At 63.2% G+C, this 12859-nt stretch overlaps 2 protein-coding genes across 3 annotated transcripts in view; one reads left to right on the top strand and one right to left on the bottom strand.

Moving 5' to 3' along the window:
• Positions 1-216: 216 nt before the first annotated feature.
• Positions 217-11068, bottom strand: MKNK2 (MAPK interacting serine/threonine kinase 2). Its single transcript, XM_033082244.2, has 13 exons — positions 10928-11068; positions 8945-9026; positions 8680-8781; positions 8462-8559; positions 7461-7540; positions 6900-6973; positions 6716-6820; positions 6325-6380; positions 5953-6048; positions 4556-4750; positions 4301-4465; positions 4156-4199; positions 217-3896 (listed from the first exon to the last, which is right to left on the bottom strand). The coding sequence occupies exons 1-13, from the start codon at positions 10973-10975 to the stop codon at positions 3629-3631; spliced, it is 1413 nt and encodes a 470-aa protein (XP_032938135.1). The 5' UTR covers positions 10976-11068; the 3' UTR covers positions 217-3628.
• LOC117008412 (collagen alpha-1(III) chain-like) overlaps positions 9035-12859 on the top strand; it is a 9891-nt gene continuing 6066 nt past the window's right edge. The window contains exon 1 of one of the 2 annotated variants that reach the window (XM_033082245.1): positions 9035-10052. In XM_033082245.1, the coding sequence (XP_032938136.1) occupies positions 9550-10052 (503 nt within the window). In that variant the 5' untranslated portion in view covers positions 9035-9549. Of the gene's footprint in view, positions 10053-12213; positions 12369-12859 lie in introns of those variants that run through there. The other variant, XR_004420308.1, reaches the window with a different exon arrangement.

Raw genomic sequence — 12859 nt, 5'->3', positions numbered from 1 at the left:
CAGGGCCTGAGCCACTGCCAGCCCCTATTCCTGGCATCCCACCCCAGCCACACTCCCAGCCCCCGTGGGCCAGCAGCAGGCTGGCAAGGAACAAGTGAAAGGTGGGAAGGATTAATGGGGGCAGGAACCCCTGGATGGAGTGCCACCCACCTCCCCAACTTGCCCAATCCCCACCCCCAAACTTGCCACACCTGCCACAGCCACCTGCCCACCATGTAGGTCTCAATGCATTTTTATTAAATTCTTACAAAACAGAATACAAAATTCTGGCATCAACAATTGTTATAAAGGAAAACTTCAATTCAGCTGTATCAGGTCACCTGGTACATACAGTAAAGTGCTTCTTTTTGTGTGGTTTTTTCTTTTTTGTTTTTGTTTTTTTTTTGTCTTTTTTTTTTTAATATATTTTCATTTTTATTTCCCAGCCAGCCCCCAAGCAGAGGCTGCTGTTGCACAAACCAACAGTGCATTAACGTGACTCTTGTTGAACCAGCTTTGGCAGTCTTCATCAATTGTAAAGTGGAGAAAGTTTCTCCTGGTTTGATAAAAAAGAGTTAGCTTCACAGTAAACGTTTCTAACCAGTTCTAAGTCGAGTTAGTTGGCTGGAGGAAGGGTGGGGGGAAGGAGAGGAAGTGAAAACACTTAACATTTCCAGCTTAAAAAAAAAAAAAAAAAATTTTAAAGTTGGTTTCCAAGATAGATGCTCTATGGGGGAGAAGCTTGGAAAGAGAAGAGGAGGAAGAATGGGGTTGGTGAGAGGGGGTCGCTGGTGCTGGACCATGGGAGCATCTGTCTGGAAACCACCCCGGGAGAAGTGCTGGCAGCGGGGAGGGGACGTCTGGCACAAGGCTGTCCCAGCCATCCCTGCCCTGCTGGGGCACCTGTGGGTGCCCAGCGCTGCCACAAGCCAGGCTGGAGGTTTTCCAGTCGATCCCCAGCTCTGGAGGCATTTAAAGATTCTCTACCACTGCACAGACCCGGCCATGGGTCACCCCCAGTACCACACCAGGAGCGCCGGCTCCAAGCCGAACCCCACCCAAAATGTGAAGCCCAACCCAGGCCAAGCTCGGATGCTCCCAGCACATCCTCCAACTCCCACAAACTCCCACAGCATCTTCTGGCTGCACATCCCTGGCCAAGGACACCCATGGGACACACGCAGGGTCACCCAGGCCTTCCCCAGAGTGGGTGGTGTACTTATATATACACAGATATAAAAGAGATCGCTCTTATTCGTGGGGGAAAAGGGGAAAATCAGTTTGCCAACAAAAGTAGCACGGGGGACAGATCAATTTTGGAGACATCCCCCTGCCATCCCCTTCCCATGATTCTTTTTTGTTTTTTAAAAAAAGGCTGCGGCGTGCAGCATCAACGATAGCTTCACAATACCAGCTCAAGGCATCGCGTACTGTACATCATTCAAGTATTTCTTAATATAAGACAACAAGGAATTATCTACAACTGATAAAACAAAATAAGCTATAAAAAGTAACAATGTACAATCAAGATGGATTTTTTTTTCTTTCTGTTAAAGGAGGCCTCTCCAGGGTGTCCTAGTGCCTGATGGGGGCACTCCCCTCACCACTGCCTTGCTCCTCCCCACCCGGCACGGTGGGACCGGGGACACACGGGGGAGAGGGAGATCAAAAGTGCGAGGCAGTTTTGGGGGTGGATGGGCATGGAGTCATCCTCCCCAACCACCCTGGGTCAGCAGAAGGGCTGGGAAGGGTGAGAGAAAATGGCCCCTGCCCTAAAATCTCCACCAACACCCAAGATCATCATCTCCCAAGGTAACTCACACACACCTCCCTGAAACAAAAAACAACATATATTGCATAGTATTGCTGTCAGCAGTCTTAAAATAAAAAGGAGAACTTTCTTTTTTTTTTTTTTTTTCCAGAGACAGTGACTGTCTTCAGTTGAAGACCCAGGGAAGTCTGCTCCCCAGCTCAGAGCTCCCAAACCCTCACCTGTGCATGTGATGGGCCGAGGCTGCTTTTGCAAAATATAAAGCTCACAGCACTGAGTCGGCAGGGACAGGAGGTGGCTATGAAGGGGGCACTGCCCTCGCAGCAGGATGGGGGCTGGCAGCAGCTGCAGCTGGGTGGCACAACCCAAAGCAGTGCCTGTGGCAGGGAGCAGGGGGTGTCAGGGGGATCTGGAGGCACTGGGGGAAGCTGGAGGCCAGTATGGCCCTGAGCACGGGCACCGCTCTCCTGGACAGACCCAGAAACCAGCCAAGGGCCTCACCCCAACTCAGCATCCTGAGTCCTTCCCACTCCAAAGCAAACTCCAAGGAAAGGACAATGCCATGCACACCTGAACACACGTGAGCAGGGATGTACATGCATGACCACGCACACCAGCGCTCTCTGACTGCTGAAGACCCTGCTGCCCTGGCCCCAAAACTTCCAGCCCCACATCCTGAGCTGTCCCCAGGCTGTTCCCCTGTACCCTGGCCTTTGGGTGCTGCCACCAGCCTGGTTGCTCACCCACTGGCACCCCTGGGGCATGGGGCACTCTCTGTGCTCCCCTGACCCTCCTGCCACAGCAGCCTCGGGGCCAGCCCAAAGCCACGGCAGGTCTCGCTGTCCTGCAGCAGGGCCCAATGCTCTTTAAGGGGGTCTTTGCCTTCCACAGAGCACACAGTTCCCAGAGAATGTTTCTGACTGCTCTGGCCACCCTGAACACCTCATCCCCCTTGCACCTCCCCAAGGGCACCAGCCCTTCCAAAACCCGGGGTGCAACACCTGACCTGGCACAGAGCACAGCCCTGGATGCCCATGCATTCCCTGGGGAGCTGCCAGCCAGAGCGTGGGAGGAAAGGAAGACATTTCTCCATGCCCTGTAGAGAAGCACAGCTGGCAGTTTAAAACCAACAGTAATTAAAAAAGGTGAAGGGGGGAAAGGGAGGGAGGGAGCAAAAAGAAAAAGAGAGGTGAATAGCTTATTCTGGAAGCAGGATGCTGAGGAGAGAGGGTAGGTTGGGCACAGCTCCCTTGCTGGCACCGTCTCTCCCCAGCCCAAGCAGTTCCCTGCACAACGCCCACTGTGTCCCCCTGGAGCAGAACTGGGGACACCCCCGAGCACAGGACAGAGCTCCCCACACCCCCAAGGTGCCTCCCAGACCCCCAGGAAGGGGTTTTTGTGGGATCTACCCCAACATGGGAGAGAAACCTGCAGCTCCGAGGGGAGGGACGAGGTTAAAACCCAACTCCTGTTGTTGAAAACACGACCGAGGCTCTTTTGTTCACAGTATGAAATGAGCTGAAATCGTCAAAGCAGCCGCGGATACAAGGAGTCCTTTGGTGTCGGGGAGGGGGGAAAATGTCAGAGGAGAAACCAAGAGCCAGGAAACAAAAGTCCGTGTGTCTGTCAGATGTCCTTGAGTGTGCCCTGGGTGAAGCAACCTCACACTTGATTTAATACCTTTTAAAAAAAAAAAAAAAAGATTTTAAACAAACCCTCCCACCCGCAGACCTACAAGATCAGCAAAACCTTGGAAACCAGCCACAGGGACGAGTCCTGATCTTGTCACTAGCCAGAAACGGTGGGGTCGGGGGGAAAGGGGAAGAAAGAAAGGAGGAGAAGGGGGGACAGGGGGTACAGCAGGTGCGAGGGCACCGCTCAGGCTTGGTCGGCCACCAGGACCAGCGGGGCCACCAGGTGCTGCCCAGAGGCTACTGCCTTGGCCAGGCTGCTCTTCTGCCGCCGCTTGGCCAGCTTGGACTCAGAGGGGGGGGAGAGCTGCATGGCCCGTGAGGTAGCTTTGATGATGATGGGTCGTGCTTCCTCCTCCGCCTCTTCCTCCTCGTCCTCGTCGTGCCGCGTCAGCTGGCGGTTGACAGCGATGGCCTCAGCAGCAAAGGAGGTGAGCTCTTTGGCACTGCTGTTCCTGCAGGGGAGGGACAGGCTCAGGGGGGTGTCAGGGCTGGAAGGAGGTCGGGGTCAAATATCTGGGTGTCCCTCCTCACATGCTGGTCATGCCAGACTGTTCAGACACCAAAAATACGGCCCAAACCCACAGCAGCAGGGCTGCCCAGACACAGAGTCATGGCAGAGCTCCCAAAAAGCAGAAGGAAGGGACAGTAGTGTTGAGGAGTGCAGTCAGGATTCAGGGGGCTGGGGGGAGTCCCAGAGCAACCCACACTCACCTCTGCAGGATGATGGGGGTTGGCAGGGTGTTATCCGGGGCACACTGCAACAAAATGCAGCCAGTCAGGGCCAGGACTGTGCACACAGGTGTTCCCCACCCCAGCTTTTAGGAGCAGAGAGCAGGGAGGGGACAACAACACTCACCCCCTGCACCCAGGGGTGCTCCAGGACCTGGGCTGCACTGAGCCGCTTCTTGGCATCTCTCACCAGCAGCTTGGAAATGAGGTCTTTGGCTCCAAAGGAGATGTGTGCCCAGTCCTTGTCAGGAAACTCGTACTTCCCCTCCTGGATACTCTCAAAGAGCATGTTCTGACCAGACAGAGAAATAACAGGGCATCAGCCAGGGGTGCTGCAGCCAAACTGGGGGTGTGTTTGGGCGCTGCTGGGGTCCCCACGCACCTGGCAGGTGTGGCACGCCTCGCCCCGGTCCCAGCCACAGTCGGAGCCGCAGTGGCCCACGAAGGGGGGGTACCCGCTCAGCATGATGTACAGGATGACACCCAGGCTCCACAGGTCACAGCGCTTGTCGTAGATGGAGGCCTCCTCGTTGAAGGCTTCCACCACCTCCGGAGCCATGTACTCAGCTGAGCCACACTGTGGGGACAGGCAGGGTGAGCCCTGAAGGGTGGGGACCGATGGGGCAGGGGGGGTGGGAGGATCCTGCCAGATCTCCGAGGCTTCTCCCCAGTTTGCTCCCACATCACCCTAGTGGGTTTCCCACCACAAGAGGATGCCACAGACCCGTGTCTGCCACCCCGACGGGAAAAAAAAAAAAAAAAAAAGCCTAAAGAGCGTAAGCCCCACGGTGCAGGACAGCCGGACCCACAGCACTCGGCTCAGCGGGGCAGCCCCAGCGGCTGCAGGACACGGTGGGACGAGCCTGCCGTGCCCATTCCCCAGCCCGGCACAGGATCCGGGCCAGGAGGAGTTAACCCCGGCGCAGGGAGCGGCAGAGCCAGCGGCCCCATTCCCCTATCGCTCCAGGGACTCTGGGGCTTTCCAGCACATGACCCGCAGCCCACACAGGCCCCGTGACCAGGGCAGAAAAGAGCTGCAGCCAGCAGATAATCGCCCCGTAACGAGAGAGGCCTCCTGACGAGGGGCCTCTGCGGCCCCAGCAGCCCACGGCACCGCAGGAAAACAAACCCCCCTTCCCAGCCCCGACCCGCCGATGGAGCGGCCGCCCCCCGCGGGCTGAGAATGGGAAACTCGGGACACCCCCGAACGCAGCTCCCGCCCCGGAGGAGGGCGGACGTGCAGGAAGGAGGCGCCGGAGGCCCCCGCCCCTGCTGCACCCCACACGGGCTGGGCTCTGCCCCCCCCGGCACGTCCGCACCCCCAAAACACCGGGGTGCAGCACGATACCTGCACGGGGGGCACCTGCGGCTGCCGATAAGGGGAGCGCGGCTTTCCGCAGGAGATGGGATCTGTGCGACACGGGACAGGCACAGCTCTGGGGGCGCCCCCCGTGCCCCGCACCCCCACAGCCCCGAGGCTCGGCCCCCCGTGCCTCGCCCCCCAGCCCGGTGCTGACCCAGTTCTCCCCGCAGCCTCTCCCGGGCTGTTGCTAAGGCTCAGGGCAGCCCGGGCGCTGCGCCAGCCCCCCCGGCCCCCCCGCGTTATGTAACCGCATCTCGCCCGCCGCAGCGGGGGGGGACGGGGGACACGCAGCATCAGCGACAGCAGCGACGAGCAGGGGGTGTCCACGCACAGCCCTGATCCTGCAGCCTGCAGGGCAGCCAGGGGGTCCCCGGGGACAGAACCCCCCCGAAAATGTGAGGGGCTCCCATGCTTACCGGGGTGAGCAGCTCTGGAGTGGAGATGGGGGAGCAATCGCCGTTCAGTTTGATGCCACTTCCCAGATCAAAGTCACAGATCTTCACTGGGGAGACCTGAGGAGAGGGGGAAGGAGTGGTTGGTGACCCCCTGGCATCCTCCAGTCACCACAGTTGGCAGCTCCCCGGGGGCCACAGCCCTGTTCTCAGGTCACAGCTGCCCAATGCCAGGTTGTGTGATGCTTCACACCATGCTGTGCTGTGGCATATGGAGGGTGTGTGTGTCCCTGGCAGGACACTCCTACACCCCCCAACCCCAGGAATCACCCCGCTGTGCCAGCCCCCTCCAGACAGCACACCCTGCACCCACCCTGGCTGCTGCTCCCTGCTCACCTGGTCCGGGCTCTCACACAGGATATTTTCTGGTTTCAGATCCCTGTGTGCAATCCCTGGGGGCAAAAGAGCCAATGAGGGTAAAAATCCCCCTCCTACAATACTGATATAGTGTAAAGTCTGGGGATGGCACAGGGACCTCTCCCTCCCCACCCCAAATCACTGCCTGCACCCTAGCAAAAGGCAAAATTTGCTGCTGGCCCCGAATCCCAGCCAAACTGGAGGAACAGGATCTGCACCACAAAAAGCCTTGTGATGCAGCTGGGCCTGACCCAGTGCTGGGATGGGCACTGTCCCCGGGGGAGGAGGATGGGGGGAGGCAGTGACACCCCCCAGAGGGCCCAGCACACCCCAGGGTGTCCTCAGTGGCACCCGGGGCGTCCCAGCTCACCTTTGTTGTGCAGAAAGTGCAGGGCGCTGGCGATATCCTGCACCACCACACTGGCCTCCAGCTCGTTGAAGTGGCGTCTCCGGTGGATGTGGGTCAGGATGGAGCCTGTGGCCAGGTGAGAGCAGAGTTGGGGCTCATCGGGGTCCTGGCACCCCGGCTCCCCCTGCCCCAGGGCCATACTCACCTCCCCTCATCTTCTCAAACACCAGGTAAAACCTCTCCTCCTCCTCGAAGAACTCAATCAGCTCCAGGACGTTTCTGCAGGGACCACGGCATCAGCCCAGCAACCCCCCAAAACACCTCCTGGGGTCCCCCCACACCCCCACCCAGCACAGGACCCCGGCAGGGATGTGGAATGGGAAAACTGGGCTTGCAGTGATTGAAACCAAACGGCCAGGGCCCCCCTGGCTGCATTCCAGGGGGAGAGGGGCTTGCAGCGCCCGGCTCTGCTCCTCCCTAATTGCTCACAGCCCCTCCTGGCTCACAGCCCGGCCCCGCACACGGCCCCGCTCAGCAGCGGGGGCTCAGTTCTGCTCCAGCTTGGCCACCGAGGCCCTGTGGTCATGGCAAACCACTGAATGTCCCCTGTCCCCTCTGGATGCTCCACCGCGGCCAGTCGGGCCAAGGGCAGGGAGCCTGGGGCAGAGGGTGGCCTGGCTGTGCCCATGGGTGTCATAAGCACCAGCCTGGTCTCAGCCCACTCCCTGTGCCCACAAGGGGGGCTGCAGTGGCTGCCCTGCCGTACCTGTGTCCCTGGCACTGATAGAGCATCTCCACCTCCCGGAAAACCCTGCTCCGGATATGTCCCAGGCGCTTCTCTATGATCTGGAAGGCAAAGAGGGGGAGGCTCAGGGAGAGGCAGCGCTGCCAGGGCAGGGTCGGGGCACCCCTGCCCCCCCAGCCGTGCGGGGACCCGCGGGGCCGGGCGGGGAGCGGAGCCCGGCAGGGTGAAGGCAGCAGAACAGGCTGTTCCCGGAGCCGGTGCCAAGCGGCAGCCGCGGTGCCAAGCCGCTCCCTCCGGGGCCGGAGCCAGCACAGCTCCACGTGATGCTGAGCCCGGCGCTGCAAAGGGCCCTGTGCCCCACTGGGCATAGTGGGGCTTGCTGGCCTTGCCAAGGCTGGACAGAGGGACACCCAAACGGGAGGGGCAGACGGGTGCTCTCACTGCCCTTTGGGGCACACAGAGCACCCCACCAGCACAGCCCTGCCTGCTGCCTCAGCTTCCCCTCTGGGGCACCCAAAGGTCCTCACAGAGCAATGGGGGAGGCAAAGTTCCCCCAGCATTTGGCTGCATTTTGACATAGGGCCCATACCAGAGCCCCTGTGCCATGGCTCAGAATCTGTGGGGTGCGTGCAGTGCCACAGGACCACCATCCCTGACCCAAAAAGCAGCTGGCTCACCCCAACCCCCTCCAGCACCTGCATGAGAGAGACCTCCCTGGAGCGAGCTAGAGGTGACCACCCTGCCAGCATCACATGCCCCTGCCTGCCCCAAGTCCCCAGACCCATCCCAAGTGTTAATTTAGTCTCTGGCAGGCCGTCATTGGCAGAGAGAGGAGCGTGGCTAAGGGGAGTCACCAAGGACCCTGAGCTGGCTGGTGGCAGAGGTCAGTGTGCCACCATCACAGCCCAGTCCTGGGCCAGCACCAGATGCTGCTGGGAGAGCCCCAGATGTGGGGGGCAGAAAAAGGAAACTGAGGCAGGGGGTGGGGAGGGCCAGGTCTGCAGCCAGCAGCAGAGCTTTACCTTCACCGCGTACTCCTTGTTGGTGATGAGGTTCACGCAGGACTGGACTCTGGCATGGGCCCCTTCTCCCAGCACCTCCTCTTGCAGCTGGTAAACATCTGGCAGGGGAGAGGTTGCCTGAGCTGCTGGTTTCACTGCAGAGTCTGGGGACACCAGGAGGACCCAGCCCTTCCCCAGGCCAGGGGGAACCCCTGGGGTCCCTGAGCAGCCCCGCTCACCTTCAAACCTGCCAGAGAAGCTGTCGGTGGCTCTGCAGCGCTTCTTCTTCTTGTTTCTTTTCTTGGCATCAGGGATGTCGATGGGTTGACTTGAAGGCATGTCTGGGTCATTGCAAAGCCACTGGGGTCAGCCATCCCTGTCCACCCACAGCTCCCCCAGCACCACCAGAGCTGCCCCCAAAGCCTTCAGGGCCAAAATCCCAGGGGGCAGGATGGGAGGAGCCCCGCTGGGATGGAGCCCCAGGAGGAGGCAGCCGCGACTCACCGGGACGGGGCGGGCACTCAAAGTTGAAGACGGGCTCCAGGTGGTTGGACTGGTCGAACTCCAGGTCGAAAGGGTTTTGCCCCTGTGGGAGTCAAGAGTAGGAGTGAGGTGGCAGCTGCTGGATCAGCCACCACCAGCTGCCACCCTGAGCCCAGCACAGCATGCTCTGGCTCCTGGGACACATTCCCCATGGTGCAGGACACCAGCTCATGGTGGGACACAGCAGAGCTCCAGGGAGAGCCAGAGGATGAGGAGGAAGGATGACCACATCTCCTGATGAGGACAGTGCTGCAGGGTCGCTTCTCCAGCCAGCCCCAGGCCAGCACACAGGGGATGATGAGAGGGACTGAAGCCGCCCACACCAACCCAACCCCAAATCTCCACCCAAACCTGAACCACAGTGAAGTATGAGGGGGGAGGAAGAGAAGCCACAGGGCAAGAAGCTCCAGAGCCACCCCTCCATGTCCTCCCAGCTCCCTGCAAGGTCACAGTGGCTGGAGCCTGCTCTGCCCTGCTCCAGTGGACCTCATGTCCAGCAGGCTGCAGGACACTCCTGACCCGGCAGGATCAGGCCTCACCCCAAACCCTCCTGCACCCCAGGATGCATGGAGGGCATGGGACCTGCTCCTCCCTCTGTGCTGAACCCCAGTGGCACCGAGGGGACATGGGACCCTCTCTCCTGCTACCCTGAGCCACCCATGGGACGGGGCAGTGTAGGGGCCAAAGGGCCCATCCTCCCCAGGATTATGAAATCTGTTTGGGTGGAGGTGGCAGCTCCAGCGGCGTTCCCAAACCCGCCCGGTGCCCGGGCCGGCTGCCAGCCCCAGCACGGCCAACCCCGGCCACCGCCAGAAACACCCAGAACGCGGCTGTTTACTGCAGCCCTGGGGGAACGGGGGTCCCCAGCCGGAACGGGGGGGGAGGTTCACACCACGAGCACCCCCACCAAGCACCACTTCGGATCTCCGGGGCTAAAACTCTCCCGTGCTGCATTTTGCCAGCTTTCCTCCCCCTCAAACCCTGGATTTGGGGAGCGCAGCATCGCCCCGCAGCTGCTGCCCCCGGGACGAGCCCCGGCAGGATGGGGGGGCCGAGGCCTCCGGGAGAGGTACGGGGAGAACGGGGGGGCAGGGGAGGTACGGGGGGCAATGGGGGGCAGCAGGGGGGCAGGGGGCCCTGCCAGCTGCCGCAGCACTGCCACACAAAGGTCTGGGGGATGGGAGGCTGCGCACCAGCTCCATCAGCACAGCCGAGGTGTCCCCCCCGTCTCCATCCCCAGCCACCGCGGGGGGACACAAACCCCAGCCAGAGCCCACCCGACCACAAGTGGGGGTCACTGCAATGAGGGGGGGGTCGGGGGGACCGTCCCGCACCCCGGAGCTGAAGCGAAACCGAACAAAGGACCCCCCATCCCACAGCCAGGAAGCGGCTGGGGAGGGGGGGAACCGAAAGGAGCGGGAGCACAGAGACCCCCCCGCACCCCCCGAGGTGACAGGGGCAGGGGGGACAGGGGGTGACGGGCCCGGGCTGGAGGTGCCCAGGGCACCCCGGGATAGGCAGCGCTGCGGGATCGACCCTCGCACGGTGCCCCCGGGCCGGGCCTGGGGAGCCCTGAGACCCCCCCCACATCGGCCGGGCCGGAGGGGCGCAGATGGGCGGGGGGAAAGTGCTGCCGCCCCCCAGCCCCGGGGATCCCCGTGGGAGCCGCAGCATCCCCGAGCGAGGGTGGGGGAGACACCGACCCAGCCCCGGCAGCACCGCGACCGCCGGGACGGGGACAGGGGGGTCCCCCTGCTCGGTTTGGGTGGCAGCGCTGCCGGAGCTCCTCAGTTCGGGGGGTGTCGGGGGTGGGGCAGGAAGCGGCCGGGCCCCCTCCGCTCCCGGGCAGGGGATGCAGCGATGCGGGCGCACCCCGGCCCTGCCGGCACCCCGAACCCGGAGCATCCCCGAGCATCCCCGTGGGGGCGGGGAGCACCCCCTTACCTTGAAGGAGCGGTGGAATCCCGGGATCTCTGATTTCTTCTGCACCATCTTGCTGCGGGGGGGGACGGGAGGCGGCGTTGCTGGGAGAAATGAGGAGGGGGGCGGCAAAATAAAAAAAAAAAAAAAAAGGGAATGGGGGGAGGGAGGCGGAGGGACGGGCAGAGCCGGAGGGGAGTCCGGGGGGTGGCCGAGACCTGCGGGGAGAGGAGGGGGCAGGGGGGAGGTCAGGCTGTTGCGGCCCCCCCCGGACCCTGCCCGGTTCCGCCCCCGAGCCCCCCGGGCCGGCGCTCACCGGCGCGGCCCCGCCGAGCCGCCGCTGCTGGTGGTACCGCAGCCCGCACCGCCGCCCGCTCCGCTCCGCTCCGCTCCGCCGCCGCCGGGGGGGGACGCGCCGCCCCCGCCCCCGCCGCCTTTATAGGCACGGCCACGGCCCCGCCCCGCCCCGCCCCCGGCTCCGCGGACACCCCCCCGCCGCGCCCCGGGACCGGGACACCCCGCCGGGACACAGGCGGCCACCCCGGGCACACAAACACCCCGCCCAGGGTCACAAATACCCTCCCGGACACCCGCAGGGGACACAAACACCTCTCCCCGGGCACTCACCGGGACACAGCCCCCCCTGCCCCGGGGAACCCCTCGGGGACACAGCCCCCCCCGGGCACGCAAACAACCCCCCGGGACAGCCCAGAGCCCCGGGCACACTCCGGGGACAGGAACGCCTCCCCAGGTGCACCCCCCCGTACCCCGGCCACAACCCCCCTCCAGTGCAGCACCGGGGACACAAACAGCCCCCCCGGACACCCCAATTCCTCCTGGTGACACAAAGACCCCCCTGGGCACTCACTGGGGAAACAGCCACCCTAAGGGGACACCCCAAACGCCCCCCGGGGACCCACCCGGGACCTCACCCCCCCGGACACCCTCTGGGGACACCGCACCCCCCGCGGGTACCCCCTCGGTGCACCGGGGCACCCTCCTGTGGTGTGGGAGACGGCTGGGGACACTTCTCGGAAGGGTCCCTGCACCCCCACGTCTGGTACCCCCCTGGGCTGCACCCCTTTGCCACCCCCCAATGCTGCATCCAGGGACAAGCACCCCCCTGCCACCCCCCTGTGCTGCATTCAGGGACAGGGACACCCCCCTGCCACCCCCCTGTGCTGCACTCAGGGACAGGGGCATCCCCAGTCCCCCCCAAATTGCACCCACAGAGGAGGGAACCCCCACCCCCCCATCCCTCAGGCCCTCCTGCCCTATTTTAGAGCACCCCAATTCCCCCCCGCCCCACTTCAGACACACTCGGGCACAGGTGTGGGGACAGCCTTGGACTCCCAAAGACAGGGGCACCTCTTGGGGACCCCCCTGCACCGGGACAAGGACACTCCGTGTTCAGGACGCTGATGGCAGGGGAGTGGGGGCCTCCTGAGTCCCCCAGCCCACACAGGTCAGGAGTGGGGCAGAGCTCAGCCCGGTACGGGGGGGGAGGGGGGCAGAGCAGGGGGGTCACGTCCCTCTGTCCCCGCGGGCCACCACTGGCTGTGGGGGGCAGGGTCGGGAGCAGGACCCCCCCTCCCGGGCCGGTGACCCCGCGAGAGCCCCTGACCACGCGTGTGTGCGACTGTCCCCCCCCGCCCCGAGTGACGCCAGCGGGGGCTCTGAACAGACGCGCTCGTTGCGCGCAGCGGCTGCGCCGGGGCCGATGGCTGCGGCACCGCGGTGACTTCACCGCCCGCCCCGCGCATTGGCTGCGCCCGGCACCGCCGGCACCCCCCGGCACCCCCCGGCACCGCCACGGCACCGCCACGGCACCGCCACGGCACCGCCAGATCCCCTGTCACAGCCATCGGCACCCCCTGATCCCCTGTCACAGCCATCGGCACCCCCGGAGCCCCCTGCCAGAGACTTTGGCACCCCCGGAGCGCCCCCAGCACTATC

This window comes from Catharus ustulatus, chromosome 29, assembly GCF_009819885.2.
Source record: "Catharus ustulatus isolate bCatUst1 chromosome 29, bCatUst1.pri.v2, whole genome shotgun sequence".
Classification (NCBI taxonomy): Eukaryota; Metazoa; Chordata; class Aves; order Passeriformes; family Turdidae; genus Catharus; species Catharus ustulatus.
This window is presented reverse-complemented; position numbering and strand designations above follow the sequence as displayed.

Bases quoted from the DNA above. Each gene is read 5' to 3' on its own strand.
- MKNK2 (XM_033082244.2), bottom strand. From the start codon at position 10,975: ATGGTGCAGAAGAAATCAGAGATCCCGGGATTCCACCGCTCCTTCAAG. The intron at 9,027-10,927 runs GTAAGGGGGTGC...TGACTCCCACAG, and splicing joins GATTCCACCGCTCCTTCAAG to GGGCAAAACCCTTTCGACCT. The intron at 6,381-6,715 runs GTGAGCTGGGAC...TTTTGCCCCCAG, and splicing joins GCACTTTCTGCACAACAAAG to GGATTGCACACAGGGATCTG.